This window comes from Leucoraja erinacea, chromosome 12 (assembly GCF_028641065.1).
Source record: "Leucoraja erinacea ecotype New England chromosome 12, Leri_hhj_1, whole genome shotgun sequence".
NCBI classification, from domain to species: Eukaryota; Metazoa; Chordata; class Chondrichthyes; order Rajiformes; family Rajidae; genus Leucoraja; species Leucoraja erinaceus.
The window spans coordinates 37,455,091-37,467,341 of record NC_073388.1 but is presented as its reverse complement, the minus strand read 5'-3'; the positions used below and the strand labels follow the sequence as shown (position 1 = coordinate 37,467,341).

Genomic DNA, 12,251 nt, shown 5'->3' with positions numbered 1-12,251 from the left:
CCTGCAAGTTTATCATTCTAAGTAAATTCCTGATGTCATAAAATCTCAAGAACAATTTTCATCCGACTGCTTAAGAACAATTATTACTCTGGGGACCAAGGCTGCAGCTCCTTCAGCGACTGCTTCATTTGCACAGACCAAGCTTGCAACATTCCATGCCATGTCCGTGACCCCAATTATTAAAGGCTTATACAATTAATTCAGAACTAAAAAAAAGTACAATCCAACCAAACCAACAAGCTGAAATAGGGCAAGCCACGCAAATATCCATGCAAGTTATTTCACAGGACTAAATGTGTAGGAAGGAACTGCAGACGCTGGTTTAAACCTAAGATAGACACAAAAAGGTGGAGTAACTCAGCAGGATAGGCAGCATCTCTGGAGAGAAGGTATGGGTTCCTTCTCATTCTCATTCCTTCATTCCAGATATACTGCCTGTTCCACCGAGTTACTCCAGCATTTTGTGTCCATTTCACAGGACAAGTCTTGCAAGGTTTTACTCTCTATTAACAACCGTCGCCTCACTTGCAGGTGCTTGGTAAAATGTGTGGTGGGTTAAACTAGTTAACTGAGCATGTGATGGGATAGGTAATATGTTGATGGTTGAGAAAATCCTATTGGACAGAAAGCAAACAATGTTATCAGATCTTTCTCAGATCAGGCTGTTACTGGTCAGGCATTATCGGGATTGAAACTTAGAACATAGAATAGCATAGCACAAGAACAGGTCCTTAGTCCCTCAAATGTCTGTATCGAACATGATGCCAAGACCATCTCTTATCTGCCCGCACAATGTCGATATTCCTCAATCCCCTGCATCCATCTACCTATCTAAAAGTATCTAAAAGTCTCTTAAATGCGATCATCGTACCTGCCTCTAATACTATACCCAGCAGCAGGTTTCAGGCACTCAACACTCCCTGTAAAAAAGTTGCCCTTCTCACCTTAAAGCTATGCCCTCGAGTATTTGAAATTTGCATCCTGTGAACAGTGCTGACTGACTACTATATCGATCTATACCTCTCCAAATATTATATACTTCTATTAAGTCTGTGCTCTAGTGAAAATAATACAAATCTGTCCAACTTTTCCCGTCTAATTGCCTCTAATCCAGGCATCATTCTAGTAAACCTCATCTGCACCTTTTTCAAAGCCTCTACATCCTTCCTGCAACGGAACGACCAGAAGTGCACACAATTCTCCAAATGCAACCTAACCCAAGCCCAAAAAGCTGCAAAATGACTTCCTGACTCTTGTACAATGCCCTGACCTATGAAAGCAAGCATACCATACACCTTTCAGGAAGTATGGATTAGACCACACCTGGAGTATTGTGTACAGTTTTGGTCTCCAAATCTGAGGAAATACATTCTTGCCTTAGAGGGAGTACAGAGAAGGTTCACCAGACAGATTCCTGGGATGTCAGGACTTTCATATGAAGAAAGACTGGATAGACTCGGCTTATACTTGCTAGAATTTAGAAGATTGAGGGGGGATCTTATAGAAACTTACAAAATTCTTAGGGGGTTGGACAGGCTAGATGCAGGAAGATTGTTCCCGATGTTGGGGAAGTCCAGGACAAGGGGTCACACTTTAAGGATAATGGGGAAATCCTTTAGGACCGAGATGAGAAAAACATTTTTCACACAGGAATGGTGAGTCTCTGGAACTCTCTGCCACAAAAGGTAGTTGAGGCCAGTTCATTGGCTATATTTAAGAGGGAGTTAGATGTGGCCCTTGTGGCTAAAGGGATCAGGGGGTATGGAGAGAAGGCAGGTACAGGATACTGAGTTGGATGATCAGCCATGATCATATTGAATGGCGGTGCAGGCTCGAAGGGCCGAATGGCCTACTCCTGCACTTATTTTCTATGTTTCTATGACCCGACCCGCCCCCCCCCGTACATCAATGCTGTTCATGGTCATGTCATTAATTGTACATTTCCCCTTAAATTTGACCACCCAAAGTGCAACATCTCACACTTGCTTGGATTAAACTCCACCCTCCATTTCGCATCCCATTACAGTACCCCATCTATATTGAGCTGTATACTTTGACAGCCTTCTTCACAGTCCACAGCCCTAACAATCTTGGTGTGAGCTGCATACTTACCAACCAACCTGTCTGTGTTTATGTCCAAGTCATTTATATATATCACAAAGGACCTGGCACAGATCCCTACAGAACTCCAATGGTCACAGATCACCAGCCTGAATATTTTCCTTCCACTACAACTTTGTCTTCTATCAGTGAGCTAATTCTGAATCCATATGATTAAATTACCTTTAGTCCCTCGCATTTTAATTGTTTGGAATGTAATTACTTCATTTATATCAGCAATTTGGCTGATGGGATCAAATATAATTTCCATGATCGTTGAAGATATAAAACTAGATGGTATTATGAGTAGGGAAGAGAATGCAAAGAGACTTCACATGATAAAGACAAGCTAAGTGAATAGGCAAATACAATATGATGTGGAGAAAAAGTGGGGTCTTTACGTTTTATGTAGAAAACGGAAGAGCAGGATTTTTTTTATATGGCGAGAGACTGGGCAACCAACATGTTTAAAGGGATCTGGGTGTCCTTGTACACATCACTGAAGCCAATTTGAGATGTATCATGCAGTTAGAAAGGCAAATATTAAAACACAACTGCCCTGGCAGACTCATTGTTTCTGCCTGCTCCTGTCCCACTGAAATTATTTCCACATACCTCGACTCCATCCTATCCCCCCTGGTCCAATCTCTCCCAACCTCCGTTCCATATGTCCTCATTCTTTAAGGAATGGGGTTCTCCTCTCCCATCTTGGATGAGGCCCTCACTCATGTCTCATCTTTACCCCGCAGCTCTACCCTTGCTCCCCTCCCCTAGTCACAAAGAGAGTTCCCCTAGTCCTTACCTTTCACCCTATCAGTCGTCGCATACAACACATAATCCTTCAAAATTTTCGCCACCTCCAACGGGATCCCAACATTAAGCACATCTTCCAATCTCCACCCCTTTCCTCCTTCCGCAGAGACTATTCCCTCCGCAACTCCCTGGTTAACTCATCCCTTCCCACCCAAACCACCCCCTTCTCAGCTACTTTTCCCTGCAACCGCAGAAGATGTAACACCTGTGCCAAGACCTCCTCCCTTGACTCTGTCCAGTCCTTTCAGGTTAGGCAGAGGCTCACTTGCACTTCCATCAACCTCATTGTTTTTATGTCTCTACATAATCGTCTATATCTCTCATTTCCCTTATCCCTAACCAGTCTGAAGAAGGGTCTCGAGCCAAAATGTCACCTATTCATTCTCTCCTGAGATGCTGCCTGTCCCGCTAAGCTACTCCAGCTTTTTGTGTCTATCTTCGGTTTAAACCAGCATCTGCAGTTCATTCCTGCAAATTTATGTTAATCTTTATTACAAAAGGATTGAGTGCAGATGCCTGGCTGAAATTGCCTTGGCGAGACTATTCCTGGAATAGTGTGTACAGTTTTGGTCCCCTGATCCAAAAACAAAAAGGTATCCTTGCCACTGAGAGAACGTAATTTAGATTTACATGGCTGATAGTTTCCGTGCTGTACTATAATCATCTATGAGAAGCCTATATTACTGTGACTCCACTCGATGACAAGTTGAGAACTGTATATAATTACGTCAAATAGAAGCTTGGAACCTCGTGCAGGAAAGGTGCAGATGGGATTGATATGCATTTACAAGACAAAAAGCAAAACATACCTAAACCACTGAATATTTGTGTGTGGCATGGACTCCAAAATGTAATCCCATCTGGAAGCCCACTTTATCTTCTCATCTTCCTAGAAATGAAAAAAAAACATTATGATTGTGAGGATACATCGTTAACAAACAAATCATGGCACTGAACAATAAGGAACAGATCAATTAAAGTCATAAGTATGCTTTTCAATTCACAAATCAGTCAAACACAATCAAAAATACTACATTTCAGAATGAAAGTGATATTTTAAAAGGTAATCTAGCCATTTTTGAACACAGAACCAATGGTCATAAATATTTAATCCAACCTGTTGACATAAATTGCAAACACACACAGACCCAAGAGTGTTTTATGAGTTTCATAAAGTTGCAAGCTGCCATTTGATTCTGAAATGGATTCACTTATTCACTTCATACAACACAACATTTTTTACTTCATCTGCAGCTCACAAATCAAGTGCTGAGAGGTTAGCATCCAACAGAATGCATCAAGATCATTGGAACTCTGGATACCCTGCAGATAGACAATTCAAGGAGTCTACCAAAAAGATACAATTGAAAATATTAGCTTACTTTGCTGAAGCAATGGGCCCCATTGCATTGACACGGTCCCTGGACACCATCTGCCAATATCAGTTTTTACCTAGGCCTGACACAGAGGGCTCATCTCACAGACCCTTGCATCCCTGAATACATCAGCATAATCTGGAAAGTGACATCAAACCGATGTGTTACAAACCAAAATCAGGTAGATGGAGTCTCGGATGCTGCATCATATCCAACCTGAGCAAATGATGCCATTTCCAGAGATTGCGTTTTGTTGATAGACAAAAATGCTGGAGAAACTCAGCGGGTGCGGCAGCATCTAAGGAGCGAAGGAAATAGGCAACGTTTCGGGCCAAAACCCTTCTTCAGACTGATGCAGAGTGGGGGGAGGGGGGCGGGAAGAAGAAAGCAAGAGGAGGAGCCAGAGGGCTGAGGGAGAGCTGAGAAGGGGAGGAGACAGCAAGGGCTACTGGAAATTGGAGAAGTCAATGTTCAGGCCGCTGGGGTGCAGACCGTCCAAGCGGAATATGAGGTGCTGCTCCTCCAGTTTCTGGTGGTCCTCACTCAGGCAATGGAGGAGGCCCAGGACAGAGAGGTCGGATTCGGAATGGGAGGGGGAGTTGAAGTGCTGAGCCACAGGGTGATCAGGTTGGTTAATGCGGACCAAGCGGAGGTGTTCGGCGAAACAATCGCCAAGCCTACTCTTGATCTCACCGATGTAGATCAGCTGACATCTAGAGCAGCGGGTGCAATCGATGAAGTTGGGGGAGGTGCAGGTGAACCTCTGTCACACCTCGAACGACTGCTTGGGTCCTTGAATGTAGTCGAGGGGGGAGGTAAAGTGACAAGTGTAGCATCTCTTGCGGTTGCAAGGGAAAGTGCCCGGGGAGGAGGTGGTGCGGGTGGGAAGGGAAGACATGACGAGGGTGTTACGGAGGTAACCATCTTTGCGTAAAGCGGACAGGTGGGCAGATGGGAAGATGTGGCGAGTGGTGGTGTCACGTTGGAGGTGGCGAAAATGACGGAGGACTATTTGTTCTATGCGACGGCTAGTGGGGTGGAAGGTGAGGACTAGGGGGACTCTGCCCTTGTTCCGAGTGGGGGGGGATGGGGACAGGGAGCAGTGTTGTGGGGTATGGAAGAGACCCTGGTGAAGAGGCTCATCTACGGTACGGGAGGGGAACCCCCATTCCCTGAAGAATTAGGACATTTCCGATGCCCTGGTGGAACACCTCATCCTGGGAACAGATGCAGCGTAGACGGAGGAATTGGGAGTAGGGGATGGAGTCCTTACAGGAAGCAGGGTGGGAAGAAGTGTAATCTAGATAGTCATGGCACTCTAGATTTGGCTTTCTCCGTCAACAAGTTCTGGAGTTGCTTATCTTGCAGCACTACAGTTAGGTCCAGGTCTTGAGTTTCAGTCGCTGAGGTCAGCACAAACCAGATCTTAGCATTTAATTTTGGCCACCATACCTTAAGAAGAATGTCAAAGTCTGGGAGAGAAAGTTGAGGAGTTTTCCCAGAACAACATCGTAGTTAGTCTGCTACATGGCAACACCAGTTAAGGGAAGATGCAAGAGAATCATGAAGGAGACAGGGTAAATATAATTTAGTATCATGGTCAGCACAGACACCATGGGTTAAAGGTCTTGTCCCCGCGCTGCACTGGTCAATGGTCTATGATGAAAAAAAAAAAGTGGCATTTGGTCTCAAAACTAGAGGATAAAAACCAGCGCCAAGGTGTGAAGATTTAAAATAGAGCAGTGTAATCTCAAACATGCTTTGTGAAACCATCTTGAGAGCAAATGTAATAGCATTCATACAGGAATTAAATAATTAATTGAAGGAAATTGTTTTTACAAGGTTGTGGGAAAAGCTAAGAAATCTGGAATTACATAGTTGTTTTTGAAAGGCAGCAAGAGGCATATTGGTACAAATGGTCTCGGCCCATCGCATAATTTGTCGATGTACAAACACTGTTCAACAGTCATGCTTCTCAACACCAAAGGATTTCATCTGACTGTAAATAATCAAAATGAGTGACATCTCAGATAGCAATTTAAGTACTAAGTTCTACACAACGAACAGTAATTGTGACAGATAGTATTAAAGAATATAAAACGTTTCATGTTTTTCACTTGCTTTATGCATGGCGACAGCAAAGAAAACTAGAACATAAATCTCTTACCACTGCTCACAGACTAATAATTGGATCAAGAAGAATAATTGGATTTTCAATCTTTAATTGGGACAGTTGTGATTCCAAGCCCAAAGATTATGTGTTTATAAGTCGTAAAGCTCACACAATTTTGGTTGCAATGTAATATAACAACAGTAAATATTGCTGATGATCAATAATCTGGAAATTTAAATTCAAGTATTTAGGGTCAGAATTAACAGAGCTGAGAGGATGAACCAGAACCATCTGGTTCACCGACATCCTTGAAGAAAGGAACTCTGCTTGCCCCCCCCCCCCCCCCCCCCCCCCCCCCCCCCCCCCCCCCCAGGATTTTACATTCATAATCGTACAGATCAATTCTTCACTTGGACCTGAAACTGCATAATAAACTATAATCATGCTATCTTTCTATTGAATGATATGAACTAATGACATTTTCTCTCTTCTACCTTCTGGGCATGATAGAGGAGTCAGAATCACACAGCACGCAAGCAGGCTATTCAGCCCAACTTATCCATTCTGGCCAATATACCCTCTCTAAGCTAGTCCAAATTTTCCCATGTTTAATCCATATCCCTCTCACCATGAACAGTGCGTTCAGAAAGTATTCAGACACCTTCACCTTTTCCACATTTTGTTACATTACAGCCTTATTCTAAAATGGATTAAATTATTTTGTTATCATCAATCTACACACAATACCCCAGAATACCCGATAATAAAAAAGCTAAAACAGATATATAGAAATTTTTGCAAAGTAATGAAAAATAACTGAAATATCACATTTACAAAAGGATTCAGACCCTTTACACAGTACTTTGTTGAGGCACCTTTGGCAGCGATTACAGCCTCGGGTTTTCTTGGGTATGACGCTACAAGCTTGGCACTCCTGTATGTGAGTAATTTCTCCCATTCTTCTCTGCAGATCCATTCAAGCTCTGTCAGGTTAGATGGGGAGCTATTTTCAGGTCCCTCCAGAGATGTTCGATCTGGTTCAAGTCCAGGCTCTGGCTGGGCTACTCAGGGACATTCATAGACTTGTCACAATTCAATTCAATTCAATTCAATTCAACTTTAATGTCATCGCACAAATACAAGTATCAGTACAACGAAATGCAGTTTTGCGTCAGACCGTAGTAGTTGTACATAAAGAGAAAAAACAAGAAAAAAAAATAGAAAGAGAGAAGATACAGAATAATCAGGAAATACAGAATGATTAAACAAGGGGGACGGAGGGACCAGAGAAGTCTATCGTCGGGACTCCGAGTTCAGCAGTGTGATTGTGTTGTTATAGAAGCTTTTCCTCATCCTGCTGGTACGTGACCAAAGCCACTCCTGAGTTGTCTTGGCTGGGTGCTTCGGGTCATTGTCCTGTTGGAAGGTGAACCTCCGCCCCAGTCTGAGGTCCAGAACGCTCTGGAGCAGGTTTTCATCAAGGATCTCTCTGCACTTTGCTCCGTTCATCTTTTCCTCAATCCCGACTAGTCTCCCAGTTCCTGCCACTGAAAAACATCCCCACAGCATGATGCTGCCACCACCTGCTTCACCATAGGTATGGTATTGGCTAGGTGATGAGCGGTGCCTGGTTTCCTCCAGATGTGACGCTTGGCATTCAGGTCAAAGAGTTCAATCTTGGTTTCATCAGACCAGAGAATCCTTTAGCAGCCTTTTGGCAAACTCCAAGCGGGCTGTCATGTGCCTTTTACTGAGGAGTGGCTTCCGTCTGGCCACTCTACCATAAAGGCCTGATTGGTGGAGTGCTGCAGATATAGTTGTCCTTCTGGAAGGTTCTCCCATCTCCACAGAGGAACTCTGGAGCTCTGTCAGAGTGACCATCAGGTTCTTGGTGACCTCCCAGACCAAGGCCCTTCTCCCCCGATTGCTCAGTTTGGCTGGGCGGCCAGCTCTATGAAGAGTCCTGGTGGTTCCATATTCTTCCATTCAAGAATGTCGGAGGCCACTGTGTTCTTCGGGACCTGCAATGCTGCAGAAATTGTTTTATACCCTTCTCCAGATCTATGTCTTGACATAATCTTGTCTCGGAGGTCTACGGACAATTCCTTCGTCTTCATGGCTTGATTTTTGCTCTGACATGCACTGTATGTGGGACCTTATATAGACACGTGTGTGCCTTTCCAAATCATGTCCATTCAATTTAATGTACCACTGGTGGACTCCAATCAAGTTGTAGAAACATCTCAAGGATAATCAACGGAAACAGGATGAGCCTAAGCTCAATTTGGAGTGTCACAACACAGGATCAGAATACTTTTGTAAATCTGATATTTCAGTTATTTATTTTTAATTACTTTGCAAAAATTTCTAAACATACATTTTTGCTTCTTCATTCTGGGGTTTTGTGTTTAGATTGATGATAAAAAAAAGAATTAAATCCATTTTAAAATAATGCTGCAAAGTAACAAAATGTGAAAAAAGTGAAGGGGTCTGAATACTTTCTGAATGCACTGTACCTGTCAAGTCAAGTCATGTCTATTTGTCACATACACATACGAGATGTGCAGTGAAATGAAAGTGGCAATGCTCGCGGACTTTTGTGCAAAAAGACAAATAACCAAACAACCAAACAAACTATAAACACAATCATAACACACATATACCTTTACATAATAAATAATGGAAGGAAAAACGTTCAGTAGAGTTAGTCCCTGGTGAGATAGGCATTTACAGTCCGAATGGCCTCTGGGAAGAAACTCCTTCTCAACCTCTCTGTTCTCACCGCATGGCAACGAGGCGTTTGCCTGACCGTAGCAGCTGGAACAGTCTGTTGCAGGGGTGGAAGGGGTCTCTCATGATATTGTTGGCTCTGGAGTTGCATCTCCTGATGTATAGTTCCTGCAGGTTCCAAGGGTCTTTTAAATATTGTTATAATGTCTGCCTCAACTACCTCCTGTGGCAGCTCATTTCATATACTCACCGCCTTGAATGGAAAATCTTGCCCCACTGGTTTCTATTATATCTTGCCCCTCTCACCTCAAACCTATGTCGAAGATAGATACAAAAAGCTGATGTAACTCAGCTGAAGTAACTAAGCAGGACAAGGCCTGTTCCACTGAGTTACTCCATAGAAACATAGAAACATAGAAATTAGATGCAGGAGTAGGCCATTCGGCCCTTCGAGCCTGCACCGCCATTCAATATGATCATGGCTGATCATCCAACTCAGTATCCCGTACCTGCCTCCTCTCCATACCCCCTGATCCCCTTAGCCACAAGGGCCACATCTAACTCCCTCTTAAATATAGCCAATGAACTGGCCTCAACTACCCTCTGTGGCAGAGAGTTCCAGAGATTCACCACTCTCTGCGTGAAAAAAGTTCTTCTCATCTCGGTTTTAAAGGATTTCCCCTTTATCCTTAAGCTGTGACCCCTTGTCCTGGACTTCCCTAACATCGGGAACAATCTACCTGCATCTAGCCTGTCCAACCCCTTAAGAATTTTGTAAGTTTCTATAAGATCCCCTCTCAATCTCCTAAATTCTAGAGAGTATAAACCAAGTCTATCCAGTCTTTCTTCATAAGACAGTCCTGACATCCCAGGAATCAGTCTGGTGAACCATCTCTGCACTCCCTCTATGGCAATAATGTCCTTCCTCAGATTTGGAGACCAAAACTGTACGCAATACTCCAGGTGTAGTCTCACCAAGACCCTGTACAACTGCAGTAGAACCTCTCTGCTCCTATACTCAAATCCTTTTGCAATGAAAGCTAACATACCATTCGAGGATATAAAGTATTGGATGGCCCAGAACTTCCTCCAACTAAACGAGAGTAAGTCTGAAGTCATCCTTCTCGGCCCCTTAATCAAAACGATAGCAGGCAGCCTTGGAAGCCTTACCCCACCACTCAAACCTCACGTTAAAAACCTTGGCTCAGGGGCGACTGCGCCTTTGCGGTTGCAGCTCCGAGACTGTGGAACAGCATCCCTCTTCCCATCAGAACTGCCTCCTCCATCGACTCTTTTAAGTCGAGACTTAAAACTCATCTTTACTCTCAAGCTTTTCTTGACATCCTCTGAGGGAGGGCTATATGTATGTATGTACTTAATCTATGAACCAATGTTGTATAACGTTAGTACCTCCACCAATGTAAAGCACTTTGGTCAACGAGAGATGTTTTTTAAATGTGCTATAAATGTGACGACTTGACTTTTTGTGCTATCTTTGGTTTAAACCAGCATCTGCAGTTCCTTCTTACACATTGTACAAGGACCCTGGTGCTCTGACAAACTAATTGGAGCTACTTACTGTAAATGTAACCGAATAGGTATACACAATATTTATTTTCTTATCCTTGTCTTCAGCAGGAATTTCCATCGGAGGTCCATCACAATTTCGGTGGTTTAGGTCCGCATGGTTGTAACTAAAATGGTTAAATTAAAAAGCGCTGTTTAAAACATTAACAGACCATAATAAGTCTTCTGTCACATACTGTCATGTAAGATTCCATCAGACTTCCACAATATTTAGAAGAACTCTGAAATGGTGCACATTGACAAAAGATGGAGTCACAGAGGCGTGCAGCAAAGAATCAGATCTTTTGGCCCACCACATCCATGCCGACTGTTTTACCCATCTACGCTAATCCCAGTATCTAAGTGTCTGTCCAAATACCTTCTAGTACCCTTTAAAATTGTCTCCTCTCATCCTGTTGTTGATAGCCCCACCGTAGAAAAACATTCTGGTCACTGTTGCACTTCACAAACCTCTACCTATTTCACTCCAGGGAAAATAGCCATCCAGTTGCTAAAGTCCTCCAATCCAGACAACGCCCTGGTGAATCTCCTCTGCACCCTCTTCAGTGCAACTACATCAAGTATCACACACAAAACCTTCCAAAAACACTACTGACGTTACCTTTTGGGTACTAATTTTGCAGCAACCAATCTTGCACCTTCCCAGTCTTTGCTAGTTCCTTTGTGATAAGTGATGAAGATATCCACATGATTGAAAATGTAGTAGGTGTTCTTCTTATTGAATTCAGACTGTAAAATACAAAAGGAGCTTAAACTGGAAGCAAACAAAATCCAAGAGCACCAAGACAAAAGATACATCGTGATTACTCAATTCACAGAAAAATAACTCTTTAATTATAAAAGGAGAGAAAATTATCAGTTTCAAAACCGACAAAGTATTGATCAACAAGTTGATCAAACATTAGTACCAAGATAAAAGTAAACTTGAACCAAAATGCCAATGCCAAGGCCACAAATTTCTAACTGCAGTCAAAGTTAAGTTGGTCTTTTAAAAATAAAGTCAGATGCAACAGAGGGACCCCAGAGACAAATGTTTAAGGTCAGAAAGGCTAAAAAATGTTGAGATTCAACTTGACGCTAACATAATTCAAAAGTAAATTGTAATATTGGTTTGACTATACTCGAGTTACTGACAACAGATCTGCTCTACACGTTATAAAATGCAAATAGAATCATAGAAACTGAAGAGAGAATCAAATTAGGCCCCAACAGAAACATTTGTCAGCGACACTGTGGAGTGGCATGCAATGCTCGTTGAAAGAATTGCTGGCACGTGGATGGATAAATGTTGATGCATAAATGGAATAGAAGCGTCCATAAACAAAATAATTCAGTAAACTTAGGTAAATACAAGAATAGTTTTAGTGTAGTTCCAATGTGCAGCACTGATACACAGCTTCCCATCAAGTCAGAAAGAAACAAAAGAACAAATTGCTGTGATGAAGGTGGTTGGATACTTGTAGTGCACATAAACTCTCATAAAGTGTTCATTTGTGCTTTGTAAATTCAATGTAATTCTGCGTAAGGACCAT

At 42.7% G+C, this 12,251-nt stretch overlaps 1 protein-coding gene across 1 annotated transcript in view; it reads right to left on the bottom strand.

Moving 5' to 3' along the window:
- Window positions 1-12,251, bottom strand: part of LOC129702267 (transmembrane 9 superfamily member 2-like) — a 68,392-nt gene that overhangs the window by 35,621 nt on the left and 20,520 nt on the right. The window contains exons 6-8 of the mRNA XM_055643964.1: window positions 11,321-11,448; window positions 10,712-10,826; window positions 3,723-3,802 (exon numbers count right to left, since the gene is read on the bottom strand). Coding sequence (XP_055499939.1) covers window positions 3,723-3,802; window positions 10,712-10,826; window positions 11,321-11,448 — 323 coding nt within the window. The remainder of the gene's footprint in view (window positions 1-3,722; window positions 3,803-10,711; window positions 10,827-11,320; window positions 11,449-12,251) is intronic.